The following is a 21,330-nucleotide window of genomic DNA, read 5'->3' as shown; positions in this document are numbered from 1 at the left end:
GACGCATCTTAGTATGTTTGAGAGATCATCAGACTGTCATCATTCTCTTACTGAAAATCTGACAATTGTATCCGCATTTGTGCATGGGTTGATTTACTGTAATTGTAATTCATTCTCGACTTAAATCTGTCCAAGCGGTGTTTTGCTGCTCCTGTTATCAGGCGGAGATCACACAATAGTTCATGCCCCCAATGATTTCCGATTCTGCACTACGACAGCTCGTCTCTTGACAGTATCCGGTCCAAAACGCTTGAAAGCTTGCTCTCACAGTCTGGGACCATCTTCATTGATCGCCATGCGACAAACCTGTCCGGGCGAACAAGCACACATCCGTCGTCTTCTATCTCCCGTCTGGTATACCATTCTCGATAAACGTCATGGTAGTCAAGGCCGAACCCTATGCCGTAGCTGTTGATTGGTATGCCCGTGTTTTGAGAGATCTTATCCGCGGCCTGTTTCCAGGCATCTCCCCCATGTCCAGTCAAGAGGCAGAACGAGCCCTTGCCAGCTATGTCTTGGGTGGAGACCTTCTTCCTACGCGTTGACCATTGGTCCAGCCATGCATGTGGAAGACGTGTGCCCGGATATGTGCTGACGTGAAATTGAACCAAGCGATTTCCTTTGAGTGGTGGTCTCGGCCCGCTCTCGTCATCCAGAAAAACAGCGTTGGATATGTACCACTGATTCCCAGTAGCACCCAGACTCTCGGCTTCTAGTCTCATGCCTTCCAAAGAGGCATGCAATCTCGCTCGAGAAGCTGCACCTTCCGGCGTCCCCTTAGACAGGTCTGTGATATACTGCATTCCTTGCTCTGGTGTCTCAGCAAACATTCCGAGCGCTTCCCAAACGCTAGAATGTAACCCGAGCCCGTAGGTGGCATCTTTGACGACGTTTGCCCCAACAGGCTGTCGCTCAGCATCATAGGAGTCTAGGAGCCCCCTGCCCGCCAGACCCTTTTCAACGTAAGCAATCTTCCACCCAAGATTATACGCATCCTGAATGCAAGTGTTGCTTCCCAGCCCGAATGCTGGCGGATGATGGTGAGCGGCATCACCCAGGATAAATGCGCTTTGTTCCCGAGAGAATTTGATTGCAACGCTGTCGCGCATTACCCACGGATCAAGTCTCTGAACTTCAATATCCACAGAGTCGTCACCAATGAGTTCTCTGATGTAGTCTATCAGTTCGGCACTCTTTGGTGTCAAGTCTTTGAATGGATCTTCGGTCGCTCCTGGAGTGAAGGCGATCAACATCCATTGTTTCCACGGTCTGATCATTCGGAGAGTTGGGCTAATTCCAAATCTCGTCTTTTGATCTGGCTTCATTATCCAGTGCAGGTCTGCTTGCCGCGCCGGGTGCATGATGTGGTCAAGATCGGCTTTCAGAAGAATGTTGCAGGCAACACCCCCACCTGCAGTCTTGGTAAACTCAAAGTTTAACGACCGAGCTACCGTACTTCGCGCTCCATCGGCACCGAAAATATACTTGGCACGGAGTTCAAATTTGATGTTGGTAACCAAATCCTGGATTTCGCAGGCCCAGAAATTAGATGCACGTCTCACGCCAACGAGCTTGGTGGAAAAGCGCATTTCGAAGCCATGATGGGAGGCGAACTTGACCAGGAGCGGGTCTAGATAACTCTGTGGAAGATCTGTCCACTCGCAAGGGGACGCTACATTGGTATCCCCCTACGTTCTCAACGGGTAAGCAAATGGCTGATAGAGTAGTGATATCGCTATGCATACCATTGTGTCGGGGCTTGAGCCCCAGTAGTAGACTCTTCCATATTCCTCGCCGACCATACTGCGACACCATCGAAAAGCCTGTATGGGTTGGCCCCTCGTGGCTTGGCTCAAAGCATCATCTTCCAGTCCGAGGTCCCGCAGACATTCTGAAGATAGATTAATATAGAACATTTGAATGGAAGGAATCACATACCCATCCCAAATGGGTTGAATACATGTGCTCTAGGCGTATCCGCCGTGCACGAGGCACTGGATATGACCAACCCCTTAAGGCCTTCCAATATGACAATCAGCTTGATACACACTAAGTATTACCCTTGGTCATGTCCTGTCTTACCATTCTGCCCCAGAAAAGCTCCTAGGGCAGCCCCAGCCGGTCCAGATCCGACCACCAGAAAGTCAGTGTTTGCTGCAGAACTCATGATCCCAATTGTTGAAGCAGCACAAATGATGAAGAAGTAGACAGCAATGAAGCCAGCATCTAGATGAGTAGCTCACAGGCCGGGTTATAAAAATCCCAAAGTAACAACGGCATTTGGAATGGTGATAAGCTGACATCAGCACTAGGTTAAACTTAAAGAGATGAAGGCCATGGAGGAGAAAAGCTAGACTCGGCCCATCAATTCACTCGGTATAACAAATAGTGATGGTGATGGGGGACCGGCCCCATTCGATTCATGTGCGTGTCAGGGGAAGTCTTGAACCTAGTCTGCTGGCAGAATTACTCCCCGAAAACACCTGTTTCCCTCCAACCAAATCGTCCCTGTCACGCCCTACTACACCATCCCCTGCGGCTTTAACATTAAGCCCACATTATACACAGGTTCTACCATACCATACATCAAGGTCTATGTATTCATTGTTGACTAAACAATTGACTTATTCATGAATTGTTCTTATTTTCGATGGGATAAACAATAATCAAGAATGTTAAGTTGTATTAATACTATAGTGTTTATATAGAAAGAATATCAAAGATGTAATTCCTTGCTCTTGTTCACTTGAATGTATTTAGAAGTGGAAGGACCCTTTACAGTGAGATTTGATCAATATATAAAGAATAATCTGTTGGAAATAATTTTAAGAATTGCCCTTTGGAAAATATTATCTCATCAAACTTTTGTTTACATCAGCCGCAATGGGTTCTGGATCCAAATCGAAATGGACTAACTGGAGCTTATAGAGAGATCAATGCCCTGAACTACCTATTTACTATTGTTGAGGCCAGTGAAGTGGTCACATGGTAATGTAATGCATCCATATCTCTACAGCCAAATCGGGCCTTCGAGCAGTGGTGTAGTGGGAATCCTTTCAATCATCAGGTGGCTGACGAAGCCCTTTGCCTTTTTCATGGCCGTGAGCTACGACAGTCCTACGACTTGGATATTTTCATCGGCGGCAGAATTTAAGAGCTGCTTGTATGTACCGCTGGTCTTGGATTGAGAGCTACGAAATGGTCAACAGACTGGCTATAGTAATAGTATGTAGTACTTGGCCCTATCGATAGGGCTTATCGATAGAACCCCCACCCCCCGCGATGCAAGTCCTCAGTAGTCAACGTCTAGAGCCTGGTCATACAATGAGCAATGTGATAAGCGATTTCGAGTTCAAAAAAGACGCCCTCACCGCAAGCCGGTACTTCGTATTCTGATCATGGACCCAATCTCGCTGACCTTCGGCGTTGTCGGACTTGTCCCTCTGGTGGCAAGCGCCATCAAGCTTGCCCGGAACTACTGGACGGGCGTTCGCGGTGCCAAGGAGAAAGTCGCGACGCTGGTCACAGAATTGGAGGCACTGCAGCGCAACCTTAATGCCTTGCAAGATTTAATGGATAGCAATGGCCTCGATTCTGATCCTATCGCCTACGACCAGTCTTCAGTCCTCATCAGCTGCTCTACGGCATGTCGCGTCAAGCTACAGGCCCTTGTCCAGAAACTCGACCGCCCGGACGTGGCGAAAGGCAAATTGTATGCTCTGAAATGGCCTTTAGAGGAAAGAGAACACAAAGAGACTATATCCGAGCTTCGCAGTCTAACGGCTTGGATGCAATTTAGTCTCTCTATTGGTGGTTATCGTCTTCTATCTCAGTCTTCGGCCGAAGTTCTAGAGACCCTACGCGAACAGCTTAGTCGTTTTGAAGAGGTTAAGAAACAGCAAATCAGTCTACGCCAAAACTTTGATCAACAGCAAAAAGCGTCTCAAGATTTTCAACAGAAAAAGGAGAATCATGACCTCTTAAACTGGCTGTCGAACTTAAACGTTCAGTCCCAACATGACAAAATTCAAGGAGCTCGTACACCAAACACCGGGTCATGGTTCCTGCGAGACGAGACCTTCCTTCGCTGGCGGGGTGCTTGTGCTGATTCTCATCTACTCTGGTGTCATGGGCTTCCAGGTTCAGGCAAAACGGTACTATCGTAAGTTTCGGTTCCACCACTCGTAGTACGTGCCCTATCTTCCGCCTTGAGTGGATTTCTGACTAGCACCAGCTCTTTGGTTGTCGACGACCTATTGGCAGAGTCCGGAACGTCTTGTCCTGTCGCATATTTCTACTTCAATTATCGAGAGGTGGACCAACAAGATCCTCGAACAGTCTTGTCTTGTCTTCTTCGCCAGGTCGCAACTATGCTGAACGAAATCCCACCCGAGTTGCTGCAAATGAAGCTCACCAAAGGGAACTCTGGGCCCATGAGTCTCGAAGAATGCAAGAGGATGATGTCAATCTGCTTGGCTAAGACGGAACATACCTATTTTATCCTGGATGGCCTCGATGAGTGCGACCTCTTGCAACATCGGAAGACCCTTCTGGAGACTTTACATTATTTGGCACAGCTCCCTCAGACCAGACTCCTTGTTACAAGCAGACCGCACATTCAAGACATTGCGAGAAGCTTTCACAAAATTCCGCAAATTGCCATTGTGGCCCACGACGAGGATTTGGAAAAATATATTTCCGTGAGACTAGGTACTTCTCATGACATAGATCATCTGGACGAACACTTGATTACAAGAATATGTGTGCAAATAAAGAAGAAAGCCAATGGAATGTAGGTTTATACTCGTTCTTCGCTTGTCTTGACATTGAGGTCATAACTGATACTGGATAGGTTCCTCTTCGCAGTACTTCAACTTCGATTCATTGCCAATGAGCCAACTCCGGGTGAAATGGAAGACGCCCTAGATGCGATGTCTGGAGACCTCACGGAAGCTTTCGAGGAGACCATCTGCCGTATACGGAACCTTACACCGAGCAGGGCCCAGCTTGGAATGGATGTGCTGATGTGGCTGTGTCATGCCAGACGAGCAATGAGCGTAGCTGAGCTCAGCGATGCTTTGGCATTCCGGAAGTGTCGAGACTCAAAAATGGCAAAATACCGTCCTTCACTGAACATGATGCTGGAGTGTTGCCATGGTCTTGTCGTTATGAGTGCGAACACAAAGGATATTGAATTGGCACACTACTCCATTCAGGAGTATCTCCAAAGCAACACGCCAACTCTCTTTCCTTCCTTCGAACAGGAAATGGCATCAACCTGCTTAGGGTATTTGATGCTCGAAGATTTCAAGCGGGGACCTGAGGCCATTGATATCGACTACAGCTTGATTAAGGCACGTTTACGCGACTTTCCTTTCGCATCTTACGCTGCGCGCTTCTGGGACAAGCACATCAAAAGTGTTCAAGCCACCCAGTCAATTTGGCCTCTTATTTTGGATTTTGTTTACGACCTAGGTGCAATAACGTCTGCAATCCAGCTTCAGCGTTTTGTACTCAACTTTCGCTCCATCTATTTTGACCCCAGGGAATGTCTCAGCCGGTCGCCATGGCATAATGCAGCTGAATTTGGACTCGAGAGTCTCCTGATCATGGAGCTGCAGAACCCCGATGCTTCTTCGACCATCAACTCTAGAACGGAGATAGTAGGCTCGACACCGATCATAATGGCTGCTTCCTCTGGCCACATCGAGATTGTCCGGTTACTTCTACACCACGGCGCCGACCCCTACATCGCTAATTGGTACGGCAATGCACTTCATTGCGCTGCCGAGGCAGACCAAGCGGAAACGATAGTCGAGCTCGTCGGCTTCGGTATGAGTCCAGACGAATGCGATGAGTACAGGAAGCGGTCTCCCATCTTATGCACCCTCGACCGTGACAGTCTGTCTGCTCTGAAGGCTCTCATTAGTCTCGGAGCGTCTGTCGACGTGCATGTCTTTGAGGACCGCTGTCAACAATCATTTTTACACGAAGCAGCGATCTCTGGCGCGCCTAATATTGTGGAACACCTTGTGCGCAACAAGCTAGCTGATATCGATTCGAAGTCGTCCACGGGCCTAACTGCCCTGGACTGTGCGCTCGCCTCAGGATCTACCGAAACAGTTCGTACACTGCTGAGCCTTGGAGCAGACTCCCGACAGATCAGCTTGCTGTCGTTCTCAAAGTTGGAGGCCTTGGGACTTGGCCCTTGAGCTCCCAGATATGACTGAGGTTTGTCGCTCATCTGCTACCTGGTTACGTCTCATGAGATATTCTTTACGAGGAACACAACATGTTTCATTGCAAAATTCAACAGCTTGTTCATTGGTCCAATATGCATGACATTTGAATTCCGGGCATATGTAAAACGAAACAACGCGACATTCCATATATGGTACATTTGGTGGTCTCCAAGAAGTAGTCCTTGTTCGGTTAGAGGACTCATTGCTTAAATTTATTGGGTGGAAGTGTCTTTATCACGTTTTATAGTACTCCAAAGGCTCTGGAAAGACGTGACCGAGGTGCGGTGCTTTAGTCCACCGGACAATTCGTCGCAACCTATAGGAGCTGTTCGAATCCCCCCAGGTCTCTCCGAACTGAATCATATATGTAGTTCAAAATGAATCATGTGGCGCGTTCTAGCATTTTGTAAGACTTTCGGGCTGCACAAAGGCACACGAGTATTGAAAGACTCCACATATATTAATAGCTATATCCGGCAATAGAAATGCTTCTGATAAATATGCATGCCGTAAAGCTGTCTCCACCGAAGAAATAGCTAGTCCTTGCCAAAAACAACCCAAAATTTCGCCTCGTGATAACGGTTCCAAACGGTGTGATACGGCTCCAAAACCCGTCAACCCGTCACCACCCGAAGGCAGCCCGAACAAATGCCGCCTCTACTACGCATTTGCGGTCTGTTTAGACTTCCGATACATCAGAATCATCACCGTATCGTAAATATACGAGTTCGTCTGGGTCGGTAAGTCCCGCACAAGGTCCCGTTCCGCTTGACTTCGGGCCTCGCGACGCCCTGCGGTGTTGCGTGAGAAAAGCCCCCGATTTAGGTAATTTTGTGCTAGTTGATCAATGCGTCCAGCATGCTCGTCCATGAGACGATTGTGGTAGGCTGCAATACCATAGTAGGCTTCCAGCACCCTCTGTGTCTCACTCCTTCTCATCGCCGTGTTTGCCTCAATCTGAGCATCCCTTGTTTGCTGGATAGCGCCCGCCGACCCCGAGGGGTATACTCCACCGACCATGAGATCGACCTGGGTTTGCTGATCTTGTGACGATGCAACGTTAGGAAGGTTCATGAGAGAGGCGAAGTAATATTTGCGGCGGAAGTCCCTGGGACGGTAAGAATTTGATACAGACCACATGAAATGGGAAATTGACAAGATAGATAAAGTTGAGAGGAGCCATAGAAGGTCGAATGTGCAATCAAGTGGAAAATTTTAAACAAGACTTACGCGTCCACTTCCATGCCGTTATTTCCCCCTGCCAAAGCAAAAAATCCCGTGATAACCGCTGCAGGCGGTGTATGACGGTTGCGCCAGGTGAAATCGACGGTTTCGCGAAGGATGTGAGGGGACCTCGTCACATCGTAGACGAGACTGCCGGGAGTGATGTAGTTTCTTAACTGGTCTCGTGTTGTGTTGTTCTGAATCGTCTGGATGCCTAGGTATTGGAGAGAATCCCAGGTATAAGGGGTAGTTTGTGGATCATAGGCCCATATGTTGATTCCTATTCGGAATCGTTGTGTGAGCAAGTTCGCCAGGTTTTTGGCGACTACTATTTGTGTGAAGAATACTTTTTGGCTGTACTGGAGGTACCGGTCCAGGAGCCGGTTGTTGCAGTTGTCCACTTGCTCCAGGTAAGTGCCGCCATTGCCAAGTCCAAGGATGATTATGCTGGTTACTGCACTGAGGCGAGGTGAAAGGCAAATGTTTTCAAGCGCTCGAAAATTGTTTGGATTCTGAGGGTCGTTGGTTCGGATCTGGTCCCATTCATTCCAGTACCTCTCGCACAGCTGGTCCAAGACCGGCCTCTCCATCTTAGCTATGTGTAAAAGCTTTTGAAGAAGAAGAAGAATTATTTGACGCTCTTGTGCTTCCGCAATCCGAGGCGGTTCAGTAACGTGATGTTCGCTTTCTGTTATCTTGACAGAAGATCGTGCACAAGAGGAACAGCAACAGCAAAGCAACGGGCTCATTAAATACTAAAAATGGAGCGGTCGAGAATGATTGAAGTCCCCTATGAAACTCACTATCCGGCTTGATCAACCTAACGACACAATGACAAAGATGGTGATCGTGGCCAATGGTCGGAACTGGTAAGTCAGAGTACAGCTCTGAGGAACTGGCAGCACCGAGCGTAATGTCTTAGATCCAATTCATGACTTACACAGCAGCAGTGATTTGTTTTCAATCTACAAGATTATGATAAGTGATGAGATGTTTTACAGCTAATCAGCAGACCTTGAAACAAGCATATTTGCTGTAATGTATGCGGGTGACTGTCTGGGCAAGCCAGCCGCAAGTCAGTTGGGATAATTCATGGTTTGATTGAATCGTGACTTGACATCTGACCAAATACAAAATATACTTCCAGATGGCATGCCAATACAACTGGTTAGCAATATGTGCTCGCCAGGATATCAAGACCAATACTCATGGTCTCGTACCTTTTCTTCTGAGATCTTCGAAAGCTCGAACAAGCCAGTCACTTGGTCTCACAGAAGTCTTAAAATCCGAGAAACGTCGCTTCATGACTTGATGTCCAATATCAAATCTGTAGAGAACCCACCAGGATTGCGATATTTCTGAATGGAGTCTTTAAGTGCCATTTACCAAGCTCTTCATGGCTTTTGCCAAGCGGAACTCATGACTTGAAAGAGATCATTTCAGATGGCTTTATCTACCAAGGGGAAGCACAAAAACACCACTGGGTAACGTGAAGACCATCAAAACCTGGCAGTGGCATTGCAGAACCTGGTGTAGTCCTAGATCGTCTTTGTGTACCGAGTCCTGACATCATCTAGGGCGCTGTGAGGCTCCAAGGTGTAGTCAAGACCAACGCATTACCTCACTGCTGACCCTGCTGCATCGCATGCTCATCCTTGGCCCAGGACTTCCAAAACTCATGAACAGAACGCTTTTCGTAAATCAAGGATACGGCAAATCAGGTTGATTTTTATTCTCCACAAAGGAAACCCCCTCCCCCCTACGAGTCCCAAGGAGAAGAGGATCATCTGGGTGCGGCAGGGTATTGGCTTAATGATGAAGAATTCTGTATAGGAACGGTGTGTTTAGAGGATGCCCTTCTCAGGAGTATCTCTTCAATTAGATGCTCGCTTGAGTCGGCCTTGACGAGTGTTAGGTGCCAACTGAGGTTGATGAGTAAGGCTATAGAATTGTTTGGATTTCCCGAACTGCCTGGATGCATACGAGCCATGCTGTATGTTTACATACGACGATGTGCCATACTGTATGGCTGGCATAGCGCGCTAGTCACTATGGCCTGTGACATTAAAATAGCAGTTTATTGCTTATAACACATGAGGCTGTCTGTAATTGAACTCCAGCAACCTTTAGAGCTCGATTCATTCTTATTGTGCGGCAAACCCAGTTCGATGAAACTGGTCAGATGGCGTGCTTGGGTACAAGTGTTGGATGTGCTAGACGGCGGATTTATACATCATTTGTCAAACTAGCCCCATCGGTCAATGAACTCATGTCAACCTCCGTCGTCTGCTCACACTGGTCATGGCAAGAATACAGACCGTAGACCGCAAAAGCTCGTGGCGTGGTGATTGGGTGTGATAGCTTACGGGCCCAGTTCCTCACCGTGAGATGGTGCTGCTGGGCCAGTTCGTCGGTAGAGTGAGTCCAAAATGCCAGTCTGTGACGAGGCAAGCCAGTGACATGTTACTCGTCGTTTGCCAACCTGTTGGATGTCTACACCTTGGTGTAGGAGGCTTATTGCTTTGCCATACCTACAAAAGAAGCTCTGTGGTCGAATTGCAAGTGTTCATCAGCTGGCTAACAGTTTCACGGGCAGCACAACAGCACTGAGCCTCTGAGCAAGAATAAATCCTTGGGATGATATCTCCTCCGTTAGCTTCTGCTGTGCGGTAAGTGATTGAAATGTCTGTGGTTCACGAGCTTGGCCAGCTCGCCAGGAGGCTTAGACCGCTACAGGCCTACAGGGCAGGGGTCGTTGGCTATGGCCCAATAGTAAGCGCAGGTGTTATCTGGCGGGGGCTGACAGGCTGGACCCCTGGAATCGGGGCTCAATCGCGCCGAGGCTCGGGGGTGCGCGTTGGTCTGCATTGCATCATCCAGGCAACCCTCCAGCTCCTGAGCTTCAGCTTGAACGAGCAAGACTCCGGCGACATACGAGCACGACATCTTCTTCTTGTCTCCTCATTTCCTGCAACTGACTCTTGACTGGCTTGATCAGTACTTGTCGAGAAGCCAGAATCACCATAAGCCGACAAGATGCGCTCTTCTCTATCATTCAAGCTCCTGCTCATTCTCACCTGGTCCGACCGAGTCATCAGTTCCCTTCGCGATGGATCGCAACAGGTCGTTATTGCGCCGCCAGAGAATGTCAACGATGCCGCGGCTGCCTCCTCCGACTTTCATCACGAGCACATCGTCGATGACACGATTCTCGCGGCCCTCAAGGCCTACCCCGACCCCGTCGACGCCATGATCTCCCTCCAACCTGAGATGGCAGCACAGCTCGCCGAATCCAGACTGATCCATATACTGGGCGAGGACAAACCTAGGTGGATGAAGGAAGGCGACAAGCTGAGACTGCGCCAGAAGGGGAAGAAGTTTATGGATATCACAGATCACCAGGAACTATACGCAGACGGTGTGGGCGCATGGTCTGGGAAAGCCAGTACGCGAGCCCCTGGAGAACTCCTTGTCCTCTCGAGAATAGAGTAATGCAGTGCTGACACCGTGACTACTCAGATCTCCCCAAGTTGACTCACCAGAGACTCATCAAGCCTCTGTTCCCCAAGGTCTCGACCTCGCGCATGCACGACGTCCTTAAACACATGACGAGCTACTACAACCGGTATTTTGGCGGGGAGACGGGCGAGGAGTCGTCCCAGTGGCTGCACGACCACATCGCGGCTATCATTGCCGACTCGCCCTTCCACACCCACATCAGTCTCGAGTACTTCACGCACCCCTTCCCCCAGTCCTCCATCATCGCCCGCTTCGAGCCCAAGGTCCGCGACTTCACAAAGCCTTTGACCATCATTGGCGCCCACCAGGACTCTGCCAACTACCTGTTCCCGCTTCTGCCAGCGCCCGGAGCCGACGACGATTGCTCGGGCACGGTCTCCATCTTGGAGGCATTCAGGATACTGGCCACAAGTGGTTACATACCGAAAGATGGTCCTGTCGAGTTCCACTGGTACGCTGCAGAAGAGGGAGGACTGCTCGGCAGCCAGGCCATCGCGGCATACAAGAAGAAAGAAGGCGCCAACATCGGCGCCATGATGGAGTTCGATATGACGGCCTTCATCGCCCGCAACGCAACGGAGAGCATCGGCTTCATCAAGACCGACGCCGACGCCCCGCTGACCAAGTGGGCCGTCGACCTCAGCACCGAGTATATCAAGTCCATCCCGACCAGCGTGTATGAGTTGATGCCCGGTGCCGGGTCAGACTACATGTCCTACACCAAGCTGGGGTTCCCAGCGACGTTCGCATCGGAGGGTAACCCTGTGGCTGGTGGATTCCCTGGCGAGTTCGATCCGTATGTGCACACGATCAACGACACGATGGACGTTGACGACGAGACGGGGTATTTCTCGATCGACCACATGGCGAGATTCACGGAGCTCGCCATCGCTTTTGCAGTCGAGCAGGCGAGCTGGGACAACAGCTGGAGGTAAGGAGTAGCATAGCATGGTTTGAATATAATCCAGTTCCCAGCACAGCTCGGATAGACCGACACAGGCGGGGGCCGTTGGTGTAACGCGATCGGTTTGCAACGGCCGTTCGAGCCCCAACCAGCCCATACCCTAAAATGCGGCACCATTCCGTCGGTTATATTCCCACAGCTGTGCCCCGGTGCACAGCTCCTGGTGTGGATGCTAAAGCTTTGAACTCGTGTGGCTTTTGCTAGTCATTGCTCTCTGGCAAGCGGCAGTCAGCACTAATTAGCTCGATAGAGCTGGGCCGCACACTTGCAATGTACTAGCCCCCGTCTGCTTACGAGGGATCGCATGCAGCCACTAGACTACACGATATTGGAAGCCTCCCGTCTTGCCGCGCCCGACTTTCACATGGGCCCCACCCGGGCTATCTGAAATGTTAGCCTATCATTCCAGAGCCTTGCAGACACGATGGCCAGCTTGATTTTTTATAGAAGAGCAACAACATCCTCAGCCTGTCGGTCTGTGGGTTCCATGACATCTCCTCCCAGACACCACGTGGAACGAAAACACCGTCTGCCACAATGAGTGACATCAAGATCATAAAAACGCTCGTCATGGGCAAGGTCAGTCCGAGCACCCTGGATCACCGTATCCGTTGATCCACTCACCCCATCCCAAAATTGATCAGCACAGAGAAGTCACATTTTAACACCCTTCACCACTAGGGCGTAAAATTACACCTCATGGTGGACACCTCCCAGCCAGAGGACTCCATCTCGAGGTATTTTACCGAAGGCGTGGTGGAAGGCAAGCCCGGCGACGACCTGTTCGAGGTGCCGCTGCACTGGCACAGGAATCACTCCGAGTATTTTGAGGTGCGCGAGGGCCGCGTCCAGGTCACCATCGACGGCGTTACGAAAATCGCCAGCGCGGGCGAGACGACCCACGTGCCCGCGGGCTTGGTGCACGGCTTCAAGGGCTTCCCGGGGGAGAGGCTTGTTGTGAGGGAAAGGTCAGATCCGCCAGGGGATTATAAGCATTTGTGAGTTCTCTATGCTTTCTTTTCTTTGTCTTTTTCTTGTTTTTTTTTTAATAAAAAAAAAACAAGGAAAAGGCTTTTGCCCTAGCTGGCCATTTTGGCGCTCGAATCTGTGTCTCAGGCCAGCGATCTGTGAAGCTGATGTGGTCTAATTTGCTTCTTAGGTTCTTTGCCGACTTGCTTTCTGGGAGCTGGCCTGCTGGGTTTTGGCACACGATGAGAACTTTCTACGACGGCGATGGGTACCCTGCTCTGGGGCTTTACTTCAAAGCCTTTGATTTTGCTGTGAGTTGAATTTCCCACGGTGTGTTTGCAACTGTTGACTGACGGGAGTACGCAGTTTGTCACTTTGTTCGGAGGCATTGCAAAGCTTTTCCTGCCGAAGAGACAGGAGAAGCTGGAGTAGAGCGAGATGTACAGCTAATGACGACAAGGATTGTACCGGAGCCTTCTTCTGCACTGGTTTTTTCATTTCCTGCTTCATAGCATAGCCCCTTCACTATTCACCTTATACCTCTGCGCACGACGAATCGGAGGCCACGGGGAAGCATAAGAGCAACTGCATCCAAATACATCCAATAAATATCTTTACCTAATGAAGATGACCAAGCCAAACCTCGGTTTCCCAAACCTTGGTTATTCTTTTCCAGGAATTAGACATTTGAGTTGAGTCTCTCTTTCTTTTCTCCTGTGAAACCTCATACTATTCGCATTTATTTTTCTCTCACATGCTCTTTAATGCATGATGAATTGATCTGAAATGGAAAAGCAGTTCTCGTTCATCCCGAGAGGAGTTCTACCCATGTTGGTATACTTGAAAATCCAGGGGAGACCTGGGCTTGTGCGTACGCAAAACGATGCTTGAGTTACTAGAAAACACTAACACTACGTTCTTTCGAACCTCATTACTTGTATGATCAAGGTATAAGTACCGTCTTTCAGTCGTTGTGAGTGAGAATGGTGTTGGTGATGAATCAATTTTCCTAGGAAAGATGGCGCTTATGTAAGATTAGACTCGGCCCCCTCTGTTTCTAAATCTGGAGCAGGCCTCGGACGTGCAGCTACTCCACCTCCGGCCCATCCAACTGAATCCTGGACCGTCTCCATCCTCACCTCACCAACCTCGACTCACCTCAGCTCAGCTGGTCTGGCTAGCTTCACTCGCCCTCTGGCCCGGCGGCCGTATCTTTCCTCGTCCGCGCTCGTCATGGCCGTCATGTCTGGCGACTCATCACTGCACAAGCTCACCTTCATCACATGGAGTCCAAGCCCTTCAACGACAGGCTCTGGATCAGACTCCTCGTCCTTCTCGCCTATAAGACTGCAACTCAGAAGCACGCCAACCGGCTGACGTTCACCAGCCAGCCAGGCCGCGTCATCTTCATCTCACCAAAATGCTGCGTCAAGTCCACGCCGTTCACCAGGCTCGCAGAGGCCAGCGCCATGCTGTTTGTCGCCCAGCACTCATCTGTGCCCGTGCCCAAGGTCTATTCGGCATTCGAGCGTGACGGCCGGGTGTACATCGTCATGGAGAGGATCGACGGAGAGACAATCGCGCAGGGTTGGAGCCACCGAACGGACGAGTCCAAAGCCGCGATACTCGAGCAGCTCCGGACCATCGTCAAAGATCTTCGGGGCATCAAACCGCCGCCCGGCGTCGGCGTTGCAAGTGTAGACGGAGGGCCCATTTTTGATCACCGTCTGCCGTGCAAGTCGCTGTGGGGCCCATTTCCGTCCATCCAGGACTTTCATCAGGAACTGAGGGGTGGAATCGCCGCAGAGGATATTCAGGACGACGCATCTTCGCCGGGGGTCAAGCATATGGCTTCGTTCCACGAGCAGGCTTGTCAAGCCCCGGTCTTCACACATGGTGATCTGAGCAGCTTGAACATCATGGTCAAGGACGACAAGGTCGTCGGAATCGTCGACTGGGAGACGGCAGGCTGGTACCCGCCGTACTGGGAGTACACGTCCGCGAAGCACCCCAACCCGCAGAACAGCTGGTGGCAGGACGAGGTGGACAGGTTCATCACGCCCGAGCCGGAGGCCTTGGAGGCGGAGGCCATCAGGCGGAGGTTCTTTGGCGACTTCTGAACGAAGCGGATACAATAATACACAGTAATACATATTTTTACAAACACCGTGGCGGTACCTGACCTATCCTACATTGTAGCCACCCGTGACCATCAAGCAACGATCTCTTCACCCTGCAGCAAGTCGTACGTCGCGACGCGGTTCATATCAAACCAGCCAGGCGCCGCCCTCCCATCAAAGCGATGCTCGCGCTCCTTGCGATGCACAAACTCCATCGCCGCCTTCCCAGCGTCCTCCCATGCAATCGAGGACGAGCGGCTCAGCGCCTTGCCATCGGCTCGCAGCATCTCGAGCGCCTCCCGAAGCCACCACACGCAATTCCAGCCGGACTGGTTGTCTCTGACGGGCACCTCGCGCAGCAGAGCGGCGACGCGCTCGGCATTGGTCACCTTGCCGATGATCACGCGCACTAGTATCATGGCCGTTGGGTTCATGCCTATTTCGCGCTCCTCGAATACCCAGCGGCTCTGCGTGCGGCCGTCGACGGTCGTCATGGTCTCCTTGACGTGATAACGTTTGCCTTTCGAGTTGTTGTCTTCGTGTTTTGGGCCGACGAGGAGAGCCCAGTGGTATCTTTGATGGATCATCAGCCAGTGCACTCATACAAAAGGATCTTGGGAGTTCCAACTCACTTGTCCTCGCCACCAGACATCAGGCTGTCTCCGCCCCTGGCGTATAGTGCGATGTATAGCCTGTCCTTGTTGGACGGCCTCATGTAGACTGGGACGGCATGCGGCATCTTTCCGGAAACCCAGCCGAGAAGTGATACACCACCATCAAAGTGAAAAGAAGAGTTGATACTAGTCGGAAAACCCAGCGACTAGCTTTGTGGCACAAGACGTTGAAAGACGAAAAAGACCAAGTATGTGCTTAGAAGAAAATGCAGGAGCAATCACAGAAGAAAAGGCCGCGAAGGCATCGGACCGGTGGCCGTTTCTTTCTTCCTGTCCTGTTTCGGGAGACCACAATCCTCCTCAAGCGGTTGCTACCGATGTCGAACACATGTCTGAACAGACGATCGGGTCAAGTAGTGGTGGTCAGCCCAAGGCAATATAGGGTGAGCTCTTTCACGCGGCCTACATATATCAAACATTGATATGAACAACATGTCAGCTACGAGGAATGGAAGCCTATTAATCCTAGGCACGTCGGGGTGTTGCCATGTTGGCACTCCTGGCCAAGGGGCTTGTAACGTGGGGCTGCTATTCTTGAGAGTGATTCCGGCCTGCCCAGGTGGTCGGAGTGAATGCGAGAGGTAGAGACAGAGCTGATGGAGACTCCGAGGATCTCGATAGGCAGCGGGCCTCGGGAGTTGGCCCGAAACATTGTTTCAAGTGTCGGGGAGCGTGGTCACTTGGACTCGTTCCAATGTTGTTCGGGAGGACTGTTTTCACTGGCTCATGCAGAAAGCTTAAATCCTAAAATATACGTAGGTAAACAAGTATGGGTGAGGCCATGAGCGACGCCCTCTTTTGTGGCTTGCATATCCCTGACACAGCCGCCCTAGTGTGTAAATTTGGGTTGCTGTGCCGCTTGTTCCACGTTGCTTATGGGGAGAGTTTGTGTGTCGCAGTCTCATGGCCGCGGCACTCGAGGCCCGGATCCGAATCCTTCGACTCCTCAGCCAAACAGGGGTATAACAGCACGGTGAGGTCCACTGCACCACGCAGGGAGCACGCATATAGAAACACACAATCGTACCTTTGTAGCGATCGATTGATGCAAGCTGGTGCCCAGATCTGTATAACGTCACCATCATCCACAAATATGACGAAAAGGGAAAACGAACATGTGCATTCGGGATATCACCATGGAGACGTAGTTCTTGAAACACCCGAACGACAATGGGATGGCTGACACATGAAGGTCACTTAATCAAGGTTCTTCGAGACGTCACTCCGAGCCGGGATTTCATTATCGCGCTGTGCAACACATCACCATCTCAATCAATCTGCAACAAATAATAACAACATTCCCTTCCATCCTCACTCACAAGCTGATAGTAACATTGTAAGCAGTATCATCCTCCAACCTGACCGACTGTCCCTTATACGCAAGCACACCCACCGTCCCAGCTGGCGCCGAAACAACACATCTCAGCACATCACCGCCCTCGACCGCCCAACTAACATCCAGCACCCCAAACGCCGTCACCACCTTTCCCCCAGCCCGCGCCAGCCCCAACGCCACACCAGCAGATACATCGACAACCCAGCTCGCATACCCGAACCCCGCCACCCCATCCGCGGGCCGCAGCCCTAGCACCCTCTCCGTGAGGACATACGTCGCCGCGCCACCCCACGGGTGCGCGAGGCTGGTGAACAGCCCCAGCCCGGGGTCTCCCGTCTGCGATACATACTCCCAGCTGCCGCCTGTGGATGTGGCCGCGTTGGCGAACATGGCGCCCCACAGCGAGCGAACCAGCGCGCCGGCGGTGGTGATGAGGCCGCTGGCTGTGTTGTTGTCAGCTGTGACTGATGCTGTCGTGAACAGCGCGTCGAGGAGGAACCCGTTGGTGTTGGGCGAGATCTGCCCTGTTGCGATCGTCGAGTCGCGGTAGCCTGGAGACAGTTTCAGCTGAGCCTCGACTGCGGCCAGAGACCGTGCGGCTTGTGTCTCGTTTGCGACGCCTGAGGTTATACAGAACGCGGTGGACGCGACGGAGAAGTCGGCCGTGTCGCTGAGGGACAGGCCGTATACTCCCAACCCGTCGTTCCACAGCTGCGCATTGATGGAGTTACTCAATGAGTCCGCTGCCGCGGTCCAGGCCTGCTGCGAGGCTGTGTCGTTCAGGGCGTCTGCTATCTCGGCCAGGCCGCGCAGCGCCTGCACCGCCAGGCACGACACGGCTGACCCTGCTTCCGGCGGGCCGAGGAAGGCCACGGGGATGTGGACTAGCCCGTCTGCAGGACTGATTGTCCCCAAAAGAAATGCCACGGCCCTCTGCCAGCCGGACCACGTGCGACCCACGAAGGCGAGGTCGTTCGTGTACCTCACATAGCTGTGCAGGCTCGCGAGCCCCAGGAATTGGTAGTCTACCAGGTCACCGGTGGTGTTGTACGTATTGGTCGGGTCATACCCCATCGGCGGGTCAATACTGAGCTCCCCATCGCTGGACTGGGTATCGAGTAGGAACTCCAGTGTTCCGCTTGACAGGTCGTTTCGGGACGTGCTGGTTGCGATGATGCGGGCGGTGTGGTAGAAGTCGCCTAGCCATACCATTCTGTCGCGTTTGGGCCCGTCTAGACAGACTGAGCCGACGTTGGCTTGAGTCCCATATTCGGCTAGCACGTCTGATGTAGTCATGCCGTTCGAATACAAGGCTGCGCCGGTGGTGGTGTCTGTGACTGCCACGTTGCGGACGTGGGCTGATTGGTCCTGCCAGCCACCAAAGCCGAAGCTGCCGCTGGTGGAGATGATTCCATTCACGAAGTAGCTTGATAGTGACACGTTAAAGATCTGCTGCTGGCTGACCGAGACTGACAGGTAACCACTCTGTGAGAGGGATGTGGACAGGTGGTACCATGCACCCTCGCTCACGTTGAACGGAACAGGGAAGTAGTCGAGCAAATATGACGTGACAAGCGACTGGTTGAGGAAATTGAAGCCATAACCTAACAGGATCGTGTTTGGTTGGAGGAGGGCCTTGTTCGTGTTCACGAACGTGGTCGCCTCGGGCAAGTCGCTGACAAGCATCAACTGAATGCCTTTGTTCCCCGGTGCGCTTGCCACACTCCACCAGATGCCGCCTCTGACAATGTTGGTATCGAAGTCCAAGGTGTAGTTGGAGAATTCAGTAGCTTCAAGTGTAAGGGAAGGCTTCGTCGACCGAACCAGTACCCCATTGTCAAAATCCAGCCCCCACACTGCGCCTTGCGATCCTCGGTCTACGCAAGCAGTGGAAACCGCCACCGCACCCAACGTCCACGCCTCGTTGAACGTATCATCGCTACTGTTAAAGCTGCCGGGAAGGTCAGAGACCGCAGTCTGGTCGACGGTAGCCTCGAATCCGACGCTCTCAAACGTGATACTTCCCGCAGTGATGAGGGAGATAGACTGCCACCGCTGTCCACCCTGGACCAACGGAGCACCAAAACGACCCAATTCGGTCACGTTAAACGTCTCGGCGCGGAAGCCATTCGCGAGCATGGGGGAGAAGAGAAAGGGGCCATCAGACCATGGCCCGCCGAGACCCGCGAACGGCTCGCTGTACCTGACCTCTATCTGGACCGGCTGGCTGAGGCTGGACACCGTGAAGAAGGCGTATCCAGCTCGTTCGATACCGTAGTCAAGTGTGGCCACTGGTATCTGCTCACTCAAAGTGAAGGGCGTGAAAGTGCTGGTTTCGATAGAGGGTGCAGCACCCAGGGCCAGGCCTACTGGGGCAACATCTGGTGCTCTGGAGGAGTTGGTTCAAGGCCATCAGCAACTTTTCGTTTATATGAATTGCCTCTTCTGAGCACTTTGAGATGTCATGTCGACTTACCGACGGCTGAGCGCCGCAGCATGCGTTAAGTCAACAACCGCCGCCAAAGAGACAAAGAGACTTCCTAGATTCCTCATATTTCAAGCAGCACTGGGGGGTTTGTTGGTCCCAAACAATCCATGGATCTTCGTGGTGGGACGGGAGGGGGATAAAGCGGTCATCGTGACCTCTCATGCAGGATAGAGGTCATGCATTCCAGTGTAGCATTGGCAGAGACAACTCACCGGCATACTCACCACTAAGGGACTGGAACATACCGTATGTTTGTGTGACATCACATACGGGCCGCTTCAGCACGACTGCACACCACTTAACGCTGGCCCAGCTGGTCAAGAAGCAGGGTGCAGGACAGTAGTGATAAACGAAAGCAAACCCTGGTTCGCGGCTTGACATCTGCTCGCAGCTCAGGCACGTTGCATAGCAGATTCTAGCTTCATTGTCCTGCTTGCTTCCCTCACCCGACTTGTTCTTGTTGCTATGCGATGATCTGAGGCTACTGCACCTACCCCAATAGCTCGTCCCATGCCCACATTCCGAGCGTGTAATCTCCGATTCTGTCGTGCACGCCGGCATATGTAGATCCATGGAAGCGGTCAGAGGTGTGATGCAACGTTGAATATGCGGAGTAGATCGCCGACCACGTTCTCTCACGCATTTTGTATGTCTGAGCGCATACTATTCGTCACGGGAACCTGCTTGATATTCATGTTGTCCATTATAACACTCTGACTATACACAATTCAATTGACCCAGTATGTCTATGGATCTGTGTCGCCACCACCCTTCCTTGCCTGGAAGATTCTCTGCCAACGAGAAAAAGTCTCTCGAAACACAAGAGCAACTCATACATACGTCACAGGAAGACGTGTTTTTGATACTTGACGTGACAAAGCACGGCCATACACCCTGCTCTCGAATAATAGCTTTTGCAGCTGTCATGGTATCACGATCCTACAACAAAGCCTTGCTAGCTCGAGACTGGAATTTCATGAATTCTAACATTCAGTTCTGTCCCTGAAACCCGACTTTACTATCAAAAAAGGCATCTAAAATATGTATCCCCGCGCGTGCTGCGTGTAGACATGAGAAGCTGAGGACTCCCAAAGCCCGAGTCTAACTGTGGTTCATCCCGGGCGTCATGAACATGCTTCCGGCGTTAGAACAGCCACAATCTTGGCAGGCGAGCATTCGCCGTCAGGAGCGATACTTTCCTTGGCAGGTCTTAGTTTGCATTGTGCTAATTTAGAAGACTATTCGCTTACTTATCATTTCAATGCCTGGAGCGGATCAATAAGGTTTTACAGGAGATGGGTCAGTTGCACATGTAAGTCCATTCGCACGTAATAAACTCAATACTTCGAATCCTTCAATCAGGACAGCTAGTGTGTTGGATCCCGGCACGGAGCAATCTGACCACCAAAAAAGTCTTTCTCATCGGTTCCTGGCATATGCATATTTCGTATGCAGGATTGAGCTTCCAACCGGGTACGGTCCTCTGCTTGGACGGGTAGGGACATGCGAGGTACGACAAAGTCAAAGTGGCGCGTGCATAAACCAGGGAGGACAATCTACTCAACGCTAAAGTCTTTTGCTCATCGCCGAGCTTGTCACACTGTGGGCTTGCGGGACGACCGGCGCAGTAATGTTCCACAATAGCCAACAGAGCAAAGTTACACAAAATCTAGGAAGACCGAGACATTGATCCTCCCGGCTTACATCTTCTCTCAGGGTCGAACGGCTGCCTAGTCTTTTCCTTCTCGTTCCTCATGCAACATGAATACGCCGTAGAAAGAAAGAAAAACCAAA

The 21,330-nt window shown here is 51.4% G+C and overlaps 8 protein-coding genes across 8 annotated transcripts; 4 read left to right on the top strand and 4 right to left on the bottom strand.

Moving 5' to 3' along the window:
- Positions 1 to 209: 209 nt before the first annotated feature.
- On the bottom strand, positions 210 to 2,167 carry J7T55_011272 (uncharacterized protein; the record flags this gene model as incomplete). Its single annotated transcript, XM_053133158.1, has 4 exons — positions 210 to 1,688; positions 1,746 to 1,891; positions 1,939 to 2,019; positions 2,083 to 2,167. 4 exons carry the CDS (start codon positions 2,165 to 2,167, stop codon positions 210 to 212), a joined length of 1,791 nt encoding a protein of 596 aa, XP_052988944.1.
- Positions 2,168 to 3,398: 1,231 nt separating this feature from the next.
- Positions 3,399 to 6,212, top strand: J7T55_011271 (uncharacterized protein; the record flags this gene model as incomplete). Its single annotated transcript, XM_053133157.1, has 5 exons — positions 3,399 to 3,712; positions 4,011 to 4,162; positions 4,339 to 4,700; positions 4,776 to 4,792; positions 4,853 to 6,212. The coding sequence occupies 5 exons, from the start codon at positions 3,399 to 3,401 to the stop codon at positions 6,210 to 6,212; spliced, it is 2,205 nt and encodes a 734-aa protein (XP_052988943.1).
- Positions 6,213 to 6,902: 690 nt separating this feature from the next.
- Positions 6,903 to 8,056, bottom strand: J7T55_011270 (uncharacterized protein; the record flags this gene model as incomplete). Its single annotated transcript, XM_053133156.1, has 2 exons — positions 6,903 to 7,350; positions 7,473 to 8,056. The coding sequence occupies 2 exons, from the start codon at positions 8,054 to 8,056 to the stop codon at positions 6,903 to 6,905; spliced, it is 1,032 nt and encodes a 343-aa protein (XP_052988942.1).
- A 2,446-nt stretch (positions 8,057 to 10,502) lies between these two features.
- On the top strand, positions 10,503 to 12,337 carry J7T55_011269 (peptidase family m28; the record flags this gene model as incomplete). Its single annotated transcript, XM_053133155.1, has 3 exons — positions 10,503 to 10,911; positions 10,986 to 11,916; positions 12,229 to 12,337. 3 exons carry the CDS (start codon positions 10,503 to 10,505, stop codon positions 12,335 to 12,337), a joined length of 1,449 nt encoding a protein of 482 aa, XP_052988941.1.
- A 149-nt stretch (positions 12,338 to 12,486) lies between these two features.
- J7T55_011268 (cupintype) lies at positions 12,487 to 13,350 on the top strand (the record flags this gene model as incomplete). The annotated part of the gene is made up of 4 exons (XM_053133154.1): positions 12,487 to 12,528; positions 12,631 to 12,947; positions 13,109 to 13,229; positions 13,285 to 13,350. 4 exons carry the CDS (start codon positions 12,487 to 12,489, stop codon positions 13,348 to 13,350), a joined length of 546 nt encoding a protein of 181 aa, XP_052988940.1.
- Positions 13,351 to 14,201: 851 nt separating this feature from the next.
- On the top strand, positions 14,202 to 15,038 carry J7T55_011267 (uncharacterized protein; the record flags this gene model as incomplete). The annotated part of the gene is made up of 1 exon (XM_053133153.1): positions 14,202 to 15,038. The coding sequence occupies one exon, from the start codon at positions 14,202 to 14,204 to the stop codon at positions 15,036 to 15,038; it is 837 nt and encodes a 278-aa protein (XP_052988939.1).
- A 92-nt stretch (positions 15,039 to 15,130) lies between these two features.
- Positions 15,131 to 15,777, bottom strand: J7T55_011266 (uncharacterized protein; the record flags this gene model as incomplete). The annotated part of the gene is made up of 2 exons (XM_053133152.1): positions 15,131 to 15,611; positions 15,671 to 15,777. 2 exons carry the CDS (start codon positions 15,775 to 15,777, stop codon positions 15,131 to 15,133), a joined length of 588 nt encoding a protein of 195 aa, XP_052988938.1.
- Positions 15,778 to 17,027: 1,250 nt separating this feature from the next.
- Positions 17,028 to 19,601, bottom strand: J7T55_011265 (lpha-l-rhamnosidase; the record flags this gene model as incomplete). The annotated part of the gene is made up of 2 exons (XM_053133151.1): positions 17,028 to 19,437; positions 19,525 to 19,601. 2 exons carry the CDS (start codon positions 19,599 to 19,601, stop codon positions 17,028 to 17,030), a joined length of 2,487 nt encoding a protein of 828 aa, XP_052988937.1.
- Positions 19,602 to 21,330: the final 1,729 nt, after the last annotated feature.

The sequence above is a fragment of the Diaporthe amygdali genome, assembly GCF_026229845.1.
Source record: "Diaporthe amygdali strain CAA958 chromosome Unknown NODE_35_length_488319_cov_65_809586, whole genome shotgun sequence".
Taxonomy (NCBI): Eukaryota; Fungi; Ascomycota; class Sordariomycetes; order Diaporthales; family Diaporthaceae; genus Diaporthe; species Diaporthe amygdali.
Note: the sequence above shows the minus strand (reverse complement) of the source record. Positions and strands in the feature narration are given on the sequence as shown.